A 22138-nucleotide genomic window follows, 5' to 3' on the forward strand; every position below is an offset into this window, starting at 1 on the left:
TAACCAGTGGCATCCACAGCGATCTTGATTTAGCGTGGAGTTTAATCACTCTATCATTATAATTTTGCGATGATTTTCCCGTGAGCTATTGTCCACAAGAGGACTTTCTTGCTTCAAAGGTGTGCTGTTCGGCTGTCAGAAATTAAATGGACGTCAAGACGGTTCAGTATGAAATTGACTGGGGTTCCCAGCCACCATCAAATCGTTCATATTAATAGTTAACTTGCTACTTTATATTTAAATTTCGAAACACCTCGGTCAATCTGCACATCGTTCTAGCACCCCTGATGGTATAACATTAACTTCTGCCTACTAACTACCAGGAGTAGTAGATACTCGGAATATACAAAAAGTACGAGGCGCTCAGTATTCGCACAGTGGAATTGAATTTTCGAAAGCTATGGCGTGTCCCTGATGAACTAAAGCGATCAGGCAATTGAGTTCGGAGTACCAGCCCAAACTTTTGAGCCTCATTTAGTCATCCCGGGGTCTCAGCGATGCTGGGAAATTATTCCACCAGACTTTTCCGCCAGGGGTATGATTGCTTCGGTGGACAATGAGATTTGGTGAGCTGTAAAGATATGAAGGTAGATTAGGATGGTTCTTGGTTTGAGCCCATACGCAACAAAATGCAACATTTTGGCGCAAAACGTTTTACTCCATTCGTAAAGGTTTTGCAGCTAAGAGCATTGTGCGGCTAATTGCCCCGGATTCCTCAACCGATATCATTGTTGAATTTGCCCAACGATAGCAGTCTTCCTGTCTACGTCACAGAAGGATGTATACTTACATCTGATACAATTGCAACTATCAACGTCCGGTCTGGCATACATCAACGTGAGAGTACGAAGGAAAATTAGATATAAAGAGGTATTTCACAAGACCGATGATTATTTATAGAGTAAATCATCACAGCGAGGAGCGCATCTACCATCCAGCAGTAGCCGTATACATGACGTGTTACGTGCATATTTGAAAAAGATTTTGAAAGAGCAACTTTCCCCATTGCTTCATTCATTTACCTGAGACGTCAATTCAGCAATAATGGAAGAATATGCAGGACCGTTGTCCACCACACCACTCACTCAACATGTGAATTCAGCTGGTTGTAGGGGAGGGGAAGTCGTTCGGGGAGTTTCAATATGACATACAAGACCGGAAACGGATGAGTTCCATTAATATTTGAAAATCTTTTTCAATATTCCAATTTCTGAGACAAGCTGTTCAGACAAATTTGAACAAGCGGTCAAAGTACCTAGGATCATATTACGATTACTGAGTTATTCTGTCCAAATTCTATTGTGCACTATTGCATCACATGTAAACATTACGAAACATCTGTTGTTAACAATGTGATTAAACCGTTAACAAAACAGGACAAATGAACACCCTCGAAATCGGGGAAACTGCGCTGCTCGTTGGGCAACAGCTTTTCAATTTCCGAAGCCGATACGTATTTCTGAACGGCACTATTCTCATTCTGATTTAAACAGCACATACCCGTCTACTGAATATCGATTATTGGCTGGCTTTGTCCTATTGACTCGAGGGCTCTTGAACCAAATCAAGTCGTGACACCGCCTGATGGTTTCGGAAAGTGTGTAGAGATTTCAAGTCTATGTATGCCCCGCTAGATTGACACCGCCTGATGGTTTCGGAAAGTGTGTAGAGATTTCAAGTCTATGTATGCCCCGCTAGATGTACGGCGTGTTGCAGTGGTGGGGGGGGGCTAAATGTTGAAACCGCATTCCATCCCAAGAGTGGCCACCAGGAACGTACAGGCTATTTGGCTTCTGAGGAGGGATCCAAATCGGGAAGACAACAATCTGGGGTGGAACTGAAGTGAGACACTGGTGTGGAGTTTTGAGGAGAGTGGTTCTTTTTAAAAGGGTCTCCTTTTGAAGGATCACTATGTACTTGGATTTTCAACGGCCGGATCACTAGATAATACTGAACCACCCACAATGCTACCAAATCATAGAAAGTTGGCTAATTTCATTTTGTTACCAGCTGTACAGCTTCAAATACTCCGATTGAACATAAGAAAAGACCGAGGGAGAGTGATTTCTCACATTAACCGCAGAAATGACCAATAACGAGCGGTACGGAGACTTGGACTTGGTAACATAGAGGGTAGACTGAATAATTTGTTAATATCAGACTACTTTTAGTGACTAGTAAACCAAATGCATTAAGACATTCACTACCCCTGACAAGTCAGACGAGGACCGATTCCCCCCGATGTGGGAACAAATCAAAATATCATCGAATCAGTCTCGCACCAAGTCATCCGTACATAATAAAGATCTTACCGATGGCAGATGCGCAAAGGCGGACTGCGCGGCACAGTTCGCCCAGATACGGTATCATCATTGTTCAAGGACCAACCGGTGGATGACAGCATAGCCTTCTCCATTGGATCACCGACCAACCCGGACGGTGTGTGCACCAAAGAATGACAGCTGGCAAGCACTTGTACCGAAGAGAGGGGACATCGTTGAACAGGTACCAATTTATTTGCAGGCTGATCACTAAAGGCATGAAGCGAAAATATAAGTAGTGTGCATAATAGTAGCAATGAAAATAATAGTAATCGTAGGCAAAACATAATTCTTCTCCGTAAGAGAACACTGACAAGTCGTACATCAGCTAGGTAGAAACGCAACCTTGATCAACCAATCACCAAACAACTACAGTGTTCCCCTACTTGTCGCGAATTTTGTGGATACAGAGCCGACAAAATTCGTGAGGTGCGTAACAGGCGATTTTATGTAATGCTAAAAAAGCTGTTCACCGCGTCACAAGCGCCATTCAGTCAGTCATCTACGGGAAAAGTCCACAACCTCAGTGAAGATAATGAATGTAAAGAACAACAATTCCTTCTGTTGAGGAATATCAGTGCCTCATTAACATGGGTGTTTCCTGTTGGGAAGAACGACCAGTAAGAACCGATCTCGTACCTTAGCAAGTGAATAACGGTTTGTGGGTTTCCAGTGACCTTTAAAATCGTTCGGCTGTAACACCCTTTCATTGCCTAGCTGGCACGCCACCCGAAAAACCTCAAGCCTAGACGGAAGTCAAGAAATGCAGAGGTCGGGTTCGAACCACGGACCTTCCGTCAATAAATTCGCGCTCTCACTACTGAGCCATCTCGCCCCCGTGACCTTCAACAGAATGGAATGGGCCAAACTTTTGGACATATGTGACAACCGGTGAATCAGTATGGCGCACGCGCTTCACAACTAGCAGTTCCTACGTTCTCATTTATTACGCAATGTGTTTCGCAGCTTGCAACTGAAGCAACTGAATTATCACCTTAGGATGCTGAAAGACAGAGTAAGAGTCGGTATGCCCAGCAGCCTCGAAGTTATAAGGGAATACTGCTGTTGCAGCGGCATTTTTAACGTGCCGTAGAACACCAGGGTAGGTAAAGCCCTCCAGTAAGCTGGACAATTCTTTGCTATCTGCGGTAAAAAAAATAGCCGGAATTATTGGTTGATTTCTCAGCAAAAGTGGTGTTACATCAAAGTCCGAACTTCCCCATCCACCCCCTTGATTTTGTGTAGATGCGTGGGGAAATTCAATCTTCCAACAAACAGATTTCCCACTTTAGGGCTCACTCGTAGAAATCTGCGTCTACCAGCATTGCTAGGATGTCATGAACTAACGTTAGGGTGACGGATTTAATGACCGTTCATCAGGCATTAATTATGAAGGAATACACAAACAACAAATGGCTAATTACAACACCAAGGAATACCACAAAGACGAAGTCAAATTGCGGGATCGGAGGACATCAGTGTGATTAGGTGTGTCCTGGAGACGAGTAGCGGCAGGACTAGGTGAGCGCTGTAAACCAGGGTGGATATGAGAACACGTCTGGTGCGGATGATAGACGATAATAACCAGGTTCACATAATAGGACTACGTCACATGGGGCACATGGGGGTGCCGAAGACTATGTCAAATTTCACTAGAGACCGATGGGCTGAATCCGCTGAGTTTGCGGTTATTGGTGCATTGAAATGGCGAGCGTGACTGACAATTATCAGCCACAAATCTCTTCAGATATTACACGAAAAAGTAAAGACACCCTCTGTAATTGATGAAACAATACAACGCCAGGATGCAGTTGATCCGCCACGCTCGTCGAGCACTTTCCTGATGCAAGCCACACTACAGCTGCCGAGTCGAAAATAACACAACGTTCATAGGTGTTGCACAATTTTACTTTCCACGAGCACAGTCCAATCTGCCTATCACGTAAATCACTACAATCCAGTAGTTTTGTTCGACAAAACAGAACGATAACCGCGGCATACGTAATTCAAAGGTGGAAAATCATCCTACTACCTTAGACTCCTACAGATATTCAGCTACAGTATCGCCGTCGCGGATATCAATTACAGAACAACTTCCAGCAAACCATTTGAGCCAAACAAACATCATCCAAGTGATGCCAGATGAAACCCATATCGGTGAACAGCGTAGCAGCGGTGCTAACGGCACCAGCCGACTAACGCAACGGCTGGATCTACGACAAAGGGTAATGTCGTTTGGGGTCAACTAGCGACTTCTTCACCCACAAAGTGTTGTCCCTGGGAACTTGTAGAATGAAGAATTTCGTGCGGCAGAAAGTATTCGATCGAAAGGGGTTGTTTTCTCGTACGAATCGAGTCGATTCGTCTTTCGCGATATACCAGAACTTTGTGGTGAAAGTGACTACAGACGTATATTCGTAATGCACTACTCATAAGGTTGCTAAAAATTCTTCGACAGCCCACGACCGGTTTCGGCCTTTTGGGGGCTCATCAGGTAGGCGTAGCACAATCAGTTGTCTGGAAACATTGAAAACGAGAGATTCAGCTACGTTCCAGATAATTCCCTTACAAAGCCAAATTTGTTTCCAAATGAGTGTATTTCGCTGCCTACAGACGTATTGTGGGGCAACCAGCTATTACCAAACACCGTCCTTAGCCTCTAAGCCAACTAAGGTTTCTGGTACAGCAAGGACGAACCATAGCGCAACCTATAGCACTTGGAGGTCTGTGATCCACATTCATCTCGTGGATGTAGAATTTTTTACCACAAAAGCTACTATGGGTAAGAAACGTTTTCGAGATGAATAACAGGAAAATGATAGGATAAAAGAACGTGTGCAGGGGTCTTGATAGTTCACACTGTCCAGAGTGGTCAGAAATTAGAACACATTGAGAAAGTGTGGCAAATGAACAGGGTCCATCACTAGTAGCGTGCGTACATAAATCAGAACAAGGAGAGATATGGGATCGGGTTGCTTACTTTAAGCCGGAGATGCCCTCTACAACGACCGTATCTTCTGTTAAAGTGCCGGTTTTGTCAAAGGCACAAACATCCACTTTGCCAGCAAACGGAATTCGGAACGGTTCTGTACAGTAAACCACTACAGAGAATTAAAAAAGGAAAATTTGACAGTGAGGCGTGTGACGGAGAGCGAAATATTAAGTACTTAAAATAGTAGAAAGCATGTTCGTCACGGACAAGCCATTGTGGTACTTCACTCAAGCACAACCACTATTTCTTTGGTGAAAATCTCGTTGTAAAAGTAACTACAGGGAAAAGGGACCCAGTGCTAGCCTACTACACATATTCCTATGTGCTCACGCCTATAGATGCTTCCACAGGCAGTCGGCACGAAACTGGTAGTGTGAGCACCACTACCTTCGATTATCAGCCATTTCTCGCGGTCTCGGGATATCGGGAACCTTGTGCTCTAAGTGGTTCATCGCCAATATGCCCGTTTGAAGTGGACTTCAATGAGAGCGCACTTTTATGCACATGGTAGCTTAACATATGCAAGACTTAACCAAACACAGGCGCTTCAGATGTTTTCCTCCTGCATAATCTACAACTGTTTGTTCAACTGTCTAATACAGAGTGAGTGATATGTTATGGTAGATGAAACTTGGCAACTGGTGTCCAGGCTTTACAGAGTTGGTCAAATCCGATACACCCTCATTTAGTGAAAATACATCCAAAAACGTTCGCTTAAACATACAAAGCATATGCCAAAAGGACAGTAAGGGGTACGGATCCTTGTGGCGCTTGTAGTACTCTGGTGAAGAAGTGACAGATGGACTAATTCAGGGTACACTGTATGTACTAATTGGACATTAATGTATCATTAGTCCTGTGTGCCTCAGGTTTAATTACAGACATACCCAAGCTAGATACAGGCTAACTCTCATATGCCGTTATACATACGAAAAAGGTGGACAGAATTCTAAGAACCCTAGTCTGTATGAACCCTTAGATCTCTGCTCAGGACTCCAAGTTTAGTCAGTCCGTACTTGACGGTTGTGTGATCAGGATATAAAGGTCGTGTGGCGAGTAATGCTCCAGTATTAGAGATACCGCCATCAATGCACAGGATCTTCAGATCAACCATCAAAATGATAATAAAGAATGGCATCCTCAACACAACGCTTTTCACCAACAAGAGCTTCGCATGTCTGGTCTAAATTGCTAGCTACAATGCATGACCAGTTATTTCTACTCATGTAAAGTCGGTGAGTAAACTGCAAAAGCTGTTAGTATGAACTAAACGATCCACTGCTGCGCTCATTCTGATTACTATCTGATTGGTGCGCAAAGACAATGTTATCATCAAGCCCCGTCAGCCTAATCCCAGTTCAAATCCCTGGGCCTGATCATACTGAACTAACAGGATTTGGCCATAGAATCTGCAACTTTCTGAAGAAGTTAAAAACAGCTGTAAGCAAAGCATTACTGGGAAATGATTATCCAACAAGTCGGATGACTGCAACAGTCCGAGATCATGCTGAATTATCTACAACTTGAAAGTACATCATACGTCAAAACGCCATCATTGTTTCACCCATCAGGTTGGTTGCACATACAACAGCTTTGTGTTTAAACTTTGCCCTCATAACAGAAACCCCATCGAAAGTTTGTGTACTTTTTCAGTAGCATCACCGTGAGAGATCGCCGCTCCATACAAAAAGCCATCAGAAAATATTAAAATTACTACTTCGAAGGATATGCATGCCCATCGATTACTTCAGGCTACTAAACCCGGAATCAAAAGCGATTCGCTCCTCAAGTTCACTTCCATCAGGAGTAATCGATCTGGTGCCAAACACCGAAAAGACGTTAACCGCCTTTCGAATAACAAACAGTTAAAAACAATAGGGCGTACATTAGTCCGAACATCGGAAAGTCGGCGCTTCAATTGGAGCGGTAAAAGATTTGCCCGCTTACAAGTAGCGTGGACAACAACATCAGATTATTGGTGACTAATTGAAGGTGACCAGCTGATCGGCGGACGCGTAGAACTGCTGATCCTCTATGCCCACCTGATGAGTCATAATGAAGACGAAATCACTCAAATGGCTGGGCTTTTCGAAGAAGCTTCAATTTATGACGAAGTCCTAGGCGGTAGGGAACGGATTACGTGTGACACAGCACCCAATTCTTCACTTCTGAAAGAAATATGCTAACTTTTGCACTAAGGAATTGAACGAAACAGTCAGCCGGCTGCGATGCATAGCGCAAGCTTTCCAGGAATAATCCCATCCTGGCTTAATGGTCAACATCGAATTTCCTTGCCAAGAAAGAGGCTCAGGAAGCAACGTGTTCCCATCTTACAAAGAACACCTGAGCTTCGAACGCAACTGACGTTGCGATCGCCGAGCGAGACAATTTGGGGATTAAGTGACTTCTCCAGAACCCAGGATATTTGTTTGTGGTCAAGTGTTTAACCAGTATCACACAAATGTGGTTATCCATTGAAAAAGGCTGATTAAGTTCCGAGAATCACAGCTTTACGATTGTATCGTAACGATCTGTGCTCAAGTGGGAACCGGATACCGCGCCTGACCCTGTCATAAGTGCAAATAGGCCCCTTACCTAACACCAAATTACTTCACTCGTATTCAGTGCGGACACAGAGCACCGACTATCGAAACAAATACCCTTCCATAACTTTAGGGTGTTCAGCAGTGGGGATGACAGAGGTTTAGTGGCGGATAATGTCGCCTAGACTTCCGAATAAATCCATGAACAATAAAAAAAGATGTGTCGGCATACATCACTAGTATAATAATCAGAACATCCTGAAGAAACGCACGGCGAAACTCACAAACCGCCCAAAGAGGACCTGTTGCAAAATATCCCCAAAAACTGGTTGAATCTGAATAGCAGGATGAGCTGAATGAAATAACAACCTTATCCGTCTACGATTTGAATTTGAACTGCCCTTTTAAAGGTAGATAGTAGGTGGATTTAATAAATATCATAGCACCATTCTCCTAGAATCAATCGCCACCTAAAGCAATTAAAACGTGGACAGATGCATCCATCAAAATTCAAGAAGCCCACCATCAGGGATCAACTCATTGATTCTTGTCATTCCACTAGATAACAAACGACCTACACCTATGTTGTCACGAGAAATGACCTTAAACATTGCTCCCGAATCCAGTACAGAAGATACCAGAATCAAAGTCGACTGGATACCACCGCAAATAATGTTACGATCGTGCTAGCGCAACTGCGACTGGACGGGAATGATGTCATCCATCAAACATCCCATGGATAAAATGAGGTGAACGAACCACTAAAAAGTCACAGTGGATGACATCACAATGAGGTGATGATCCAGAACCCAATGGGTTGGTTACTTAAACTTCCAGTATGAAAAACAAGGCCATATAATTCGAAGTCAGTTGGCCGAAATATCTGTTGAAAAAAAGAGAGCATATCTGGCGGTTTGGTGATCAGATTCGTGCCCCTTCAGGACAGCCAGCAGCTGCATAGTTTTTCTGTGTAGGAACTAAACTAATCGTCCAGTACAGTCGTTAGTGGAACGGCCGCATGAGCTGAATGAAACACGCACACATGCAAACTAGATAGCATATAAGACCCCAAAGAGCCTACCGGATACTTCAACTGCAGAAAAACAAACCGAACTCACTGAGCTTAGACAGAGCTACAAGTGAAGAATTGACGGCGAGCGAAAGTTCGATCGGTAATTCTTGCGGTATTACTGACGTGAGAATCAGTGTGCATTCGAGAAACAGTTTGTATCTGTTACGACGAGGATCAACAGAACCTGTGACGAATGAAGAAACAAAAAGCAGTGGATTATCATTGAAGGAAGCATCATATAAGGAAAATTATGTTTAAATAAGACTGTTTGAGTCGGAAATCCCGGATATCAGTCTTCAAATATCCAATCATTCTGGGTGTGCTCAATGATAATAGAAACGTTTCCCAGTTGATGAGTGATTCGATTGCTGGATTTCAATTGCCCACACGCCGCCGTCAAAAATTTGTGGTCATACTATCCAGTGACGGACGTCTTATGAAATGCAGACTTGATGAAATATGTCTAGATAGACAAAAGGCTTGAGGATTTAAAACGGGTTTACCACCATTACTGTTGCGGTCGTTCATACAGATGAACAGTCATGATGCGGAATTAAAAAACGAAGCAGAGACTACTAAATGCACTCTGGGTTAGCCAAAGCTAAGTTGGATTTTAACAACAGCTGATACGAGCATTGTGTTATGCGCAGTAGTGAGTATTAGCTGTCTCTAAATGGGTAACATCTGCCTTGCATAACTTATACGGAGCACGAGATTGTGTAAAAGAATTGGTGGTGAGATTCTGCAGGTGGATTCAGCCAACGCTGAAAGCCATGTGATGATATGTGTTTTAAACAAGAACACAGCGTGTGTCAAGAGGGACTGGAGACTGAAGATTCTGATGTGGAACCCTTGGAGGAAGAAAAATTGACTGGGACGAGGACAGAACAAAGATGCAATAACGACAAACTGCTACCGATGCGTGGGCAAGCTTGCCAAAGGTAACAGATATATAGATGAATTTTCGACGATCCTGAGTGACGCTCAAAAAAACTTGACCACTACACAAAAACAGTTATGAACCGGTCTTCAGAATTCAAGAACACCTATGTAACCAGAGGAATCCTCCCAGTATCGTCACCATCATCGTTGACGACGGAATAACTGCTAAACACCCTTTTCAAATTCATCACGATGAAAAAACCTGACTTGTATGATACCCAGCAAATGTTTTTTACGTATCAGGACTTTAAAGAAGCCAAACACTAAAGATAAAACCGTAATAGGAGAAAGAGATTTTTAGCATTATATTAGTTAGTGCCACAAACATTCAACAAACCCTATTTGATGCCACCTCTAAGGATTTCTCTGTACTATAAAATGAGTCAAATCCGTCTTTTCATGCACCTCCATCATAATCCACTGAAGGACTCTCACTGTCTCCTCTGAAATGAGAGCGTCCCCTTTTTACACATCCAAGAACCGACTTGTCACACCCGTATATCATGGAGAGAATTTCTCTGTTAATTGTGGGTAGATCACATGGTTCTACCTACAATGTCAGCAGCTGTCGACACGTGACCACATGATGTGAACTTCATGACTGAAGGATGAGTAGCGCTGTGTCCTGTCCGAGCTGCTCACACTGTTGATCAGTCGCTCGTGACCGAACCGTTCGGTCCTTGTGGACTGGCAGGAAGGTCGCCAATTTGAATCTTTCTGTAGATTCATGAGCTACGCACAGCTGGTGATTTCCAATAAAAATGAAACAGTCCGTGTTTCTCGGCTTTTTGGCATGGATTGAAGTAGTTAACAGAACGAAATCTTTATTACCAAAAGATCACAGGCTGCAATGAAGACGCAGATCAACTTCTATTACTTGGAAAACGAAAGTTATAATTGCCGGAAAAATCGGTCGGAATTGAGCGGGGTCATACTTCACAGCTGAGGCATAGAAGAATACATTGAGTTTAAAAGCGTTGATCTTATTGAAGTAGGAGTAATGACATGAAGGCTAAATGGAGAGAACAGTGATCATAAATCCAGCACACTATGTATGGATCACCAAGTCCTTCCTGAGGGATAAGCAAACAGTGCGGGAAACATTGAGGGATAAGCAAACCTGTCTGTGCCAGCAGTTCAAGAATAAGAGCTTATGGCCTCTCAAGAGTAGTAGACAAAACAAGCGCAATAATACTGGGTTAATGAGAAATAGACTCATTTGCAAATCAATTTGGTTTTCACGAGACTCAAATGAATATCTTGTTTATGATGTTCTACAACTGAATGTGCTGCACACAGGCCGCCTCATGATTCATTTGGCACGATATTCGAGATATCGCAGTATATTTTCATAAAGGAAACTACTCGCAAGGTTGTCGAACAGTTTTCAGCAACCTTGTGAGTAGTTTTATGAAAATACTTGGTTTATTTAAGCTCAATCCTGCTATTACACCTCACACAGTAATTGCTGTGTGGGTTTCCTTTATGGTAGAGCCAAAGACACCTCCAGTAGCGATTATCCCACATTTTCTCCGCCCATAAACTTATCAAAAAAGGATATCGACAAATGGCTGACCTTTCTGCATCTATTACAGCTACCACCATTGGTTGTTCCCACCCACCGGATTGTGGTTAGAAAAATCTTTCCTAAATCGACTAGCTAATCTGATCAAAAAAATATGACCTGATAAGTATGATCAATCGAGTGTAAAAAATATTGTTCTTATTCCCAAAACACCCCTTCAGAGCTTGAGACGACACAGGTTTGAAGCAGCGGAAAAATCACTTCCCACGTTTGACTAGGTCCCTTCTGAAAACAAAGCAATCGACCACCAAACAGTTAGTTCATAAAATCAATCCAGCTATCAAACTACTAAGGATCAGGAGTTCAGGCTGACAATCACCATATCCAATATAGTGCTGTTCGCCGTCTTCACTTATAAACCAAACAGCAGCTAGGATAGATACTGCGCTGTCAGTCTCGATGTTATGAATGTAAGGGAACTGTAAAAGGTGAGAAATTTTGCACAGCTTACCTTCCACCCAAACGTACACAGAGGCTACGACGGCAAAGATGAGGAGAAATGCAATGAACAAGAAGGTTTCCAGATTGTTTGCTGTCACGGTCTTTACGCTATACATGATGGTTTTGAGAAGTCGTCCTTGTGACGTGCTCAATCCGGTACGAAGAACAAAGCAAATGCAGCCGTTGTCTGGAGCTAAATAGAAATAGGGTAGAAGTAACACTTCAATGCGTTCTACTAACGTACATTACAAAAAACGTTGCGTCACACCTAGCCGAACACTAAGCCGCGGCGTGTCTCTAAAATCACATAAGCATGTGATATGGACAATGGGAACTTAGCACAAATCAATTACCACATATCCAAACTGACACCTACTGCAAACAGTACAATACAAACAATACATATATGTAGCACCCCACATAATGACTACCCTATTTAGTCCCAAGAAATAAGGAATAACGGAACAAAGTAAAACAGGGTGGATCATTGTTGCTTATGTTCACGGTCACACATTCAGTTCTATAGCTTTCGGCGTTCGGTTGCCAACACAGACGTCGACAAAGGGTCTTCCGTGGTGAATGGGGACCATCACACGCCGAGGTAGGTGACCTCCCACAAGTGTCCACCACTGAGGTCTTTTACGGTAGTGATGAGCAATAAGGATGGTTCAAGTAGATTTTCACCACAATGAGCTTTTTCCCGGCCAGCTGAGTTCATTGTAACAGAATTTCACTTCATGTGGTTAGTCCTGAGAAGGCGAACATCCACGTGCGTCGTCGTAAATCAATTTGCTGACATGGAAGCCCTCAATTGTTTTCTGTGTGATGTTGATAAATAGTGTTCTGATCCATCTTAACTAACGCTTGTAGTTCACCTAAAAAGAAATCTATTGTATTCACGTTCGACTTGCACATCGAGGTTTGAAAATGAGAAGTAGTCAGATTATTCAGATACTGGCAAAGCAGGTAACAAAGAGTATACACGGCCAGTAAGTCAGCTTCACTAGGAATGATCGCAACACCTTTCGATATCAGACAACGCACTATCTCACCAGAGAGAAATAACAACAATGGTAGAATGGACTGCGGTAAAAATGCAACCTTGGCTAACGTGGCTCTGCTACTGGACTTATTCCGACTGAATAACATATATCTACGGAAGCATGCCTCTATCGTTCAGAAATGCCACTAAGAGATGTCAGATCTGGAAGTACAACAAACTACACTCTTCGTCCTGAAGAGCAGGACGTAGCAGGTGAATGTAGCAGGATCCCCTAACCTTTGGAAAAAAAGTCCAATCAACCGGCTTGGTTCTGATCAGGGCTCCTGTGGAAATTATGGAGAAGTGAAGAATAGTCTAACTCGCAATCGGATAAATCAAGCGCACCAATGATAGATCTTTGCCACTCACCTTTCAATTGGTTTGAAGATTTCAAGGGCGGATTGAACTGCACAACTTTTGTGCCACCGAACAGCACCTGGGATTTGTGACCTTCATCAAATGTGAACTGCTCGTCAGGCCGAAGAGCTTCGCAAGGTTCCTGATGCGTATGATTATAACGTGGAGAGACGAAAAAGTTTTTAAAAAAAACCCGCGCAATGCTGGCGAGCATCTAACACTAAAAGATACCTGTAACAATATCCTTGTGAAAGAATCTCTAGAGTAGCACTGCAGTTAAATCTTGTTCAGGTGAAAACGCAAGCATTTAACCAGCAAAATGATTCACGGCTCTCAAGGACGAAGACCAGTAAAACAGCTGAAGAAACTAAAGCAGATATTTCATGGAAGGACACCGAGTAAACTAAGCTGTCCAGATCCTTCCAAGTGTTCATGGAGAAAGACCAAGAAAGAATGAAGTGAACGTATTGCAAATTCCTATTCCGACTGGAAGACACATCGAAAGACTGAATGTGTTTCTCAGGGGGTCGAGAGGAGAGTTGACAAATAAGCAACACGGATTCCGATCACACAGAATCATAGCAGGATCAGTGTCAAAAAGTTATTCTAACCGAAAACTGGCGTGGTGCTCGAACGTCGGGCAAGTTCCATTATTAATCGTTGTAACCTGGTAAAACTCGAATGAAAACATACATATGGATCCTTCTGATAGGGTACAGAACAACGGTCACCTTTCACTGGGAACAGGAATGCTAATGGCAATTTTGTGGAATGTAGATAGCTCGGGTGTGCTGCTTGATTGTTGGTCTGTTCGCCGAGCTAATGCTCATAGGAAACACACTGATACGGTACATAGAACGGAATGCGAACAAGACAAGGGATGATAGAGTATAAGGAGTGAGCACTGACTTGGGCACTATAAACTCAACTGCTACTTAATCTGATAGCAATGGAAGTTATGACTGCGACTCGTTGAAGCTCTGGTTTACGATATTGATTAAAACTCGCCTACGGCCAATGATAAACACCGAGAAGGGAGTGAATTGTTGGAGGATTTTTCTCAACCATATAAGTAGTATAAGACTGCGAAAAGCGCTTGGACACCTGATTTATGCCTTCTTGTTACACTTTCTGATATATCCACGATCAAATCAACTGTAGCAACAAATCCATCTTCACGACAAACAAAGGCACTCTCTTTCCAACTAGTCTCATTCTAGCGAGTATTAGGAACAAAATTTGCATAAGGTCGAAAATGGGTGACTTAGCAAGATACCCTTATGCGCCCGAAAAGCTATCCTGCGTGCAGGTTCTGAGGAACATTGAATGAAAGAAACCAAACCTGACACTATGGTCAACCAGTAGTTAAGGCGCTGTTTGGCTATCGAGTGGCCACCGTTAGCTTATCCCTCATTCATACATTTTCACTATATCTACTGTTAAGATATAAGTAACAGTGGATCACGTCACCGATATGGGATACGTAGAGATATGCAGCCCTCCCAGCAAGGGAGACTGCATTAGGTTGGAGGTTGGCGCTATCTTACGTTATCGCGAAGTCGAGACTTCCCTTCGAAGCATGAACCTTCATTCGCTGAAATAAAAGCTGGACATCAGTGGGTCAGTTTCGTGGCAGATTCGACTGTTGTAACATCGAATTAGATTTTGGCAAACACATGAAGTAGCCCAACTGCAGACTTATGGATAGGTGAAACACAGTTACAGAAAACTGTGGAACAGGAACGGTCTTACACCGCGTCCTGCTGGGGTTTGAGCTACATCCAAGGGAGGGATGACTCAGGACAGAAAATTCGGTGATCCCACAGTCATGTTGGTTGTAGCCGTCTTCGGTCTGCCTTACCACAAAGACTGTATCACCAAATACAGTCAAGGCTGGATATTAGGACGCTTTATGGAAAACGTCTGATGGGCGCGCAGCACAGACGCGATTCAAGTCATACTTTTTAAACACTGTGTTCGCTAGGCACAAATTTGTTCTGGAGTTGCTCCAACCATGCAACGACTGCGATGCTGTTTTCAAGCGCTTAGCATTTTCAGAACCTAGCAGCAGACCGGAAACAGAGAACTCATACTGAATCAACCTTTCTTCAAACTTTTCATACTGAATGCAAAGAGTGAGTGACCGTAGTCGGTATCTAGAATGGGAAACTCCACACACCATGTTCTAGGTAGAATGAGTGGCGCAGGCGGACACAGAGCTGCCGATGTTTTTCATAATGATTCACGCCATATCCTAAAGAAAAAAGCTATTTTTCGGGTACATATGAAAGTGACAAACCGACGCCGAAAAAACGTGGGCTAAATCAAGACACACATTACGGAAATTTATACTCAATGGACTATAACAATATTCTCAACTTATGCTATGATCTTCGTTTGTTCAGTCAGTATGAATTCAACACAGGCGCTCGAATATGCTAAGTGGAGGCCACCAACTTCAGTTAGTCAGAAAGAAAGAAAGCGCTCAGCTGTAGCACCCTTTCGGTGCCTAGCTGCCACGCCACCCGAAGGAAGCACGACGGCTGGGATACTGCCAGGTTGCCCAAACCTAGACAAGGGAAGTCGAGTGGCGGAGGTCGGATTCGAACCACGAACCTTCCGGTCAGTGGATTCGTGCTCTAACCACTTGGGCCACCTCGCCCCAAGGACTTAGCTGAACCATCTGTCGTTGGGAAACCGGCGACGGTCGCCCATTGTTTTTTCTCAGGGAATAAATATCTTGGCTCCAACCATGCAGTATTACGGCTGTCAGGATCAGTTTGCCTATCTTGTCAACCAAACAGACAGTTGAAGTATTTATTATTCCAAAACCACTCCTGAGGGTTGTCCACTTGGTTAACCTCATTTCTCAGTGTTCCACGGAACAAGTATGGAAGAGTCCGCTACTCTGACAGACAAAAAGTGCGTACAGTCGTTGTTTTACCAGCGAAATGAGAAAGTTACGGCATTAAAATTACAACTGCGACATGTTTCCCCACGAATGTAGAGAGAAGGGCATTTTACTTGGCTACTGGATATAAAGAGCATCCCCATTATAAAGTACCAAAGCGCCAACTGCATCCCTTCTACGGGTAGCACTTCTTCGGGGGATGCACATAGAACAGTAGCACAGCACTCTACCAACGACGTTAGTAACAACAAGCGATAGAGATTGATCTTTGAAACAGAATACCAAGATTAAGAAGGCGATTGATGCTTCATGAGAATGGTCTCCCTTAGGAATCAGTTACTTGGTTCAGCCTGAAAAGGAAGGCTATTGTAGAGTGATCACCCTTCAGAGAGGCCTTTCCAGGGAGTAGTCGTAATTGGAAGAACGGGGCTCTATCATGGTCCTTTATCTGTTAACAAATGAGAGAATTCTTTTGGATCAGACTGAGAGGGTTAGTCCTTATAAGGCCCGTAATTATATGACAAATAAAGGAATGTACCACGCGCGATTTCCTAATAAAAGCCTGAGTACAGTTTAAAAAGGATATAAGTGATCGGTCACCTCAGATTCGATGTACTCAATACAAAAAAAAGAAAAGTCTATAAATACGTTCATTTTCATACCAATTTGGTTTTCAATGAAGACTTGCCTAAGTCTCATCTGAATCTATCGCTTATGGTGTTCTTCAACCGAATGTAGTGCACGAAGATCGCCTCGTGTTTCAATTGGTACGACATTCGGGATATCGCAATATATTTTCAGGAAAGAAAGTACTCACAAGGTTTCTTAAAAGTCTTCAGCAGCCCACAACCAGTTTCGCCATTTTCGGTGCAGTCCCCGAGTTCCCGTCAAACTTATGCTCTACTTAAACCCAAACCGCACGAAATTCGAAAAATGCAATCATTTGCATACCTATTTATTTTTCACAGTAGACTCATCTGACTCCCAGTTGAAGCTCCCGGTGAAACCAACTGTGGGATGTCGAAGAGTTTTTAACGACCTTATGAGTAGCTTCCTTCAAGAAAAGACAATAACCCGTTTTCCGATGAGCTTCTATCAATTTACACAAAATTTTAAGAATCCGAGACTAGCGTTAGGTCATTTTTATGCTCCTTCTTATAAGGAAGCAATTTCCCCTGCGGACAGCGGATGCCAGACAAATGGAAATGGAAGCAATGTGCTCAAGGGGTGCGTTGAAATTGCGTTGATATTGAAGCTCGGGTGACAACGTTCCTCTGTTATCACTGGCAGAAGAATTCGAAGGACATAACTTCCGATCGGATTACCTTAAAAGATGACCATTTACATCCACTTGCCTTGCTTACGGGAACCGACTCCCCAGTCAGCATCGATTCATCAATGACGCAAGTTCCCCGGACAAGAAGTAAGTCACATGGGATCAAAAATTTCTGATTCCCATCGGCAACCGATACGATATCACCGGCAACCAGTTTGTCACTCATTATGCGTGTCCATCGCTTCTGTCGGTAAACCTGGAGAGATTCAGGGAATAAACATGCACCAATTAATGTAACTGTCCCGTATGGCGAAAAACAGTGGGGGAAGTCATGTTAACTTAGACGTGAGCGAATTCAGCATACGTATCGTAGCTTTGACTGATAGCCTGAGTGACAACACGTTACCTCTCGTAGTTAATTAACAACTCACAATATAACGAAATTCGCAAACAAGACAGAACCAACACTTACCCATATGCAGATTAACTCTTGTACAGTTGTGCGCTCAAAAACCCAATGGTGGCCGTATTCTTCCCAAGTTTCTTTTAAATCACGCGAATCATATGGTGAAATAAATAAATAAAAGGCACCTTTCTTAATAAAGATCGGCACGGGATGCTCAGCAGCGGAACGAGTATAAATAGCACACAATTATGGACTGTGGATTACCCTCTTTGCAACAGTGTGCGGTTTGCATCACTCGGCGATCCAACGAGTGTCCGGAGGCAAGCCACCCTTAATAACCGAATATCACGCGCGACTGAACGGATGTGTCACGTACTGGGTACAGACCAAACGAGGATACGCCTCGACTAGCGAGAATGTCAGTCAATCAAGATAGAGCATTTATAGCTCTACCTGCAACCGAGCAGGTCAGACTATTGAGTCATCGGCTCTGGACAGGGTTCCCGAAAAAAGCCCTAATGTCCGTTGCCTCGTGGGTCAGACTTTTGAGTCAGAGGCTAGAGGCAAGGTCCCCGAACAAAGCCCTACATCCTCCTACTGCCTTATGGGCCAGACTTCTGAGTCGAAGGCTCAAGGTGGCTATCTCACCAAAATCTCTTCCGCGGCCTGGGTAAACAGCCCGCAGAGTTCTTTATCCACCGATTTCCCTCCCAAACCCCTTCGAACCATACAAGCTGACCGAAGTGCCTTATCCAACCCATTGTCCATAAACAATAAACAAAATAACATGTTGTCCAGTTCAAGAGTCTTTATACATAGCAGCTTTTAACGTCCGTACTCTACGGCAGGTTGGCGAATAGGTAATATGCGCTGAAACTTTACACTCCCCTAAAATTGATATATGGTGTTTCTGAAACACGCATACAAGACCCGAGTGTGACCATGCATTTCAAAACAGAATGGACGAACTCAACTCCTTCACCTTTCACTCTACGTGTGTCCGGTGACCCAGAGGCAATGACTCGTGGAATATATATATGCGCATTACTGGAGTGGACCCCAATGAGAAATCCTATCTGTGCTGTCAGGTTATCCAGCTATATCAACCTCAATGCCTCTCACCATAAAAAACGATGCCTGTTTGTAGTATCGGCCTATGTCCCAACGTACTGCGGTCCTGAAATTGAGAAGGATAAGTTCTATCGGAGCTATCCGGGTTTATTAGTCGAGCAAGAAGCACTGACATTGTGATACTTTCGGGAGACATGAACGCCCAAATCAGTCGTCTGAGCTCTTTGGAGTCAAAACTTGGGGGTTGATTTGGAGTCTATGCTCATTGCACAGACAAAAGACAGCGACTCCTCCACTTGTGTGCTGATCATGAAGCGCTTCTCGCCAGACTTTCAGCATAAACGTCCGCACCGCGTAACCTGGCGGCAACCGGCTGCAAACCAACTGTGGACCCAGCTGGATCACGTGGCCATTAGCCACCACTTGAGAGCCCGTTCCTTCTGGGGCACACAGCTTGATTCCGATCACATCACAATGCCAGCGCACTCACCAATTCGCTCATCTTCAGGTCATCACAAGTCAGCAAAAGACAAGCCAACCCACCATCTTCGGATAACTACCACAGCTCAGCAGTATCGATTCGAGCTAGCCCAACTACCCACTAGGATAAGCCAAAAGTGCACTTGTAGAGACTACGTATATGACGCAAGAAAGAGTTAGAAGGCTTTCAGATCCCTGTCCGGCTTCTCCGGTACAATCAAATGACCATTAAATACCGTCGAGATCGCTAGTCCAGGAAATCCATATCAGCAGATAAGAGTGCCACGAAGTATACGAAGTCCTCAAACACCGAATAGTAAAAAACCTGAATAAGAACCGAACGCCCTGGTGGACAACGAAAGCTCAAAAGAAGGCACCTGATATCAGAAATGGCTGTGCCCTATACCAATCAATACGATCAACTGACCTTAGAAAAGCAACGGTCAGTGAAACTATGAGTGAAAAATGCGGCCCATTAATTCGCTCGCAAAAAAGTCGACTACAAAGATGAGCCGAAAACTTTTGAGAGCAACCAGGTTCCCACAACACAACCTCTGGAGATAGCGCATACGTCGGAATGGAATGTGAATTCTGATCGTCCGTCGGAAGAAAGCAAGGTACCGAATATCCGTGCTGAAACATGGGAAGGCACCAGAATAGAACCGTCTGTGGCCAGCCCCGCTGAAAGAAGCCGGAGAATCCCTTGTAACTCATCTGACAAAGATCATTCGTGCGATATGGAGTGAATAGAAAGTGCCTGGAGAATATGGTACATCAACAGTTATTACTATCTTCAAAAAGGTTAGACGGATAGTGTGTGAAGCCACCGTGACATCACCCTGATAGCTGCGGCATGGAACGGGGTCTTATATTTCGAAGGCTAACCACACACAGGGATAGAAAAGCTGGAATTCGTCGTGCAAGGTGTATCGATAAGAATTTCACCCTCCGACAAACTCAAAAACAGTGATACTGCTTCCAGCAACCAAATGTGGTTGCCTTCCTTGACTTCAAAGCTGTCATTGATTTTATGGACCGTCAGGGACTATGACAGCCTCTGTCAAGCAAAGGTATTCTCCATAAATTCCTGACCTTCCTTAAAGCTCTGCGCGCCAACTTCCGTGGACGCGTGAAGGCCTGAGTTCTTCACTTCAAATGGTGCAAGGCAAAGCTGCCACCTTTCACTTCTTCTCTTCAACTGCGTCATTGATACGATTAGCGAAGATTCACCACAGGCTTCTAAAGCCTATGGGGTCGAGGTGCTCCGGAGGCATTCACTCACAAATATCGAGTACGCAGACGGCATAGCTCTTCACCAATCTGACGCCCTCGTAATGCTAACAATATCAGATAATCAAGTACTCTAAATTCTCTAAACAGTTCTGCCTCAAGGCTCGGTATGCGTTTCACGCCTGCAAAAAGTACAGTGCTGCTGCAAGACTGGGGGGCTCGAATCCCTACCTCATGATTGCGATTGAGATAGACGGATCTCTCTACCTGATCAGCTGCATTAGTCCCGGTGGTCCCCCGAAACATGACATTTCCAATCAGATTTGGAAGGCTAGGGCAACTTTCGTGAACCTGCATTACATGTAACGTTGATATGACATCAGCTTATCCGTCAATGGTCGAGTCTACAATGCTGCGGTGCACTTCATATTGTTATACGGGTCACAATCCTGGTAGCTGAACGCTGAGAACATCAAATGACTTTCAGTGTTCGACCATCGATGTCTTCGGAGCACTGCTCGAGTCCAGCGAGAACATCGGGTCAGTAATCCTCAAGCACGTTGAATGGTTTGCGCAAGAAATAACTCGACTACGATAGATGGACTGGTCACATACTGTAAGTTGCGCTGGCTTGACTACGTGTTCTGCATAACAGCCAGCCGAGTTCCTCGAAAGGATCTTTTCGTACAACTACATGAAAAGTTGAATCGAGTCAAGAGAGATCAAGCAAAGGCCTAGCAGTGAAATACGAAAGCCTTTACCAGCAAACTTAGCTGCGCTGATCACTGGCGTCCCCCTAAATGGAGATCCCGAGACGAGACAGATCAACCGTCAGGAACACTGGCAGACATGGCCTGGTGGCTCCCTCAGTGAAGTTTGTGCATTCAAACGATCGCCTTCAACGCATAACTCCCCTTCGAGTCTATCCAATTAAAGGTTCAATGACAGCTACTTACCCCGCTTCCCCAAATCATCGGTGAACGAAACTGTGGCAGCTGGAACCACTGTAAGGCAAATATGCAGTTCGTATAGCTGATGATGATTAGGAAAATCTGAATATGTCGATTTCACCCCCACAAGGTTGAAACCCCGCCTGTTACTCACGCATTAAGGCACTGTGTGTCGTCGGAGACTAGAATCTTTGTTACAACGGGAGTAAGACTGGCAGACCTGTGGTCACCATATTCACCGCAAGCACCTTTTTAAAGAGACTCTTAACAATCGAGGTTCCACGGATGCAAACACATTGGACAGAAGAATTCACTGATATTCTTGAACAGGGCACCTGGAAGGCTGCTGGGACCAGAAGCTCAGCGACATTTGATTGAGAATATAGTCATTCTCCTGAGGCTTAAGGGAATTCTGTAATCACATCGTACGTCTCGCTTGAAATCAGACATCATCATCATCATCATCAATGACAGCAACATCAGTGTTGGCACTGATGCTTCACTGCCGTACAACCATAA

The 22138-nt window shown here is 44.0% G+C and overlaps 1 protein-coding gene across 1 annotated transcript in view; it reads right to left on the bottom strand.

Annotated features, from left to right (window-relative positions):
- The window catches only part of T265_00132 (hypothetical protein), a gene marked incomplete at both ends in the record, with an annotated part of 62415 nt that overhangs the window by 20055 nt on the left and 20222 nt on the right, over positions 1–22138 (bottom strand). Inside the window, 6 exons of the mRNA XM_009163789.1 lie at positions 2313–2531; positions 5302–5422; positions 8975–9112; positions 11907–12128; positions 13308–13437; positions 17532–17738. Coding sequence (XP_009162053.1) covers positions 2313–2531; positions 5302–5422; positions 8975–9112; positions 11907–12128; positions 13308–13437; positions 17532–17738 — 1037 coding nt within the window. The remainder of the gene's footprint in view (positions 1–2312; positions 2532–5301; positions 5423–8974; positions 9113–11906; positions 12129–13307; positions 13438–17531; positions 17739–22138) is intronic.

This window comes from Opisthorchis viverrini (genome assembly GCF_000715545.1).
Source record: "Opisthorchis viverrini unplaced genomic scaffold opera_v5_1, whole genome shotgun sequence".
Lineage (NCBI taxonomy): Eukaryota > Metazoa > Platyhelminthes > Trematoda > Opisthorchiida > Opisthorchiidae > Opisthorchis > Opisthorchis viverrini.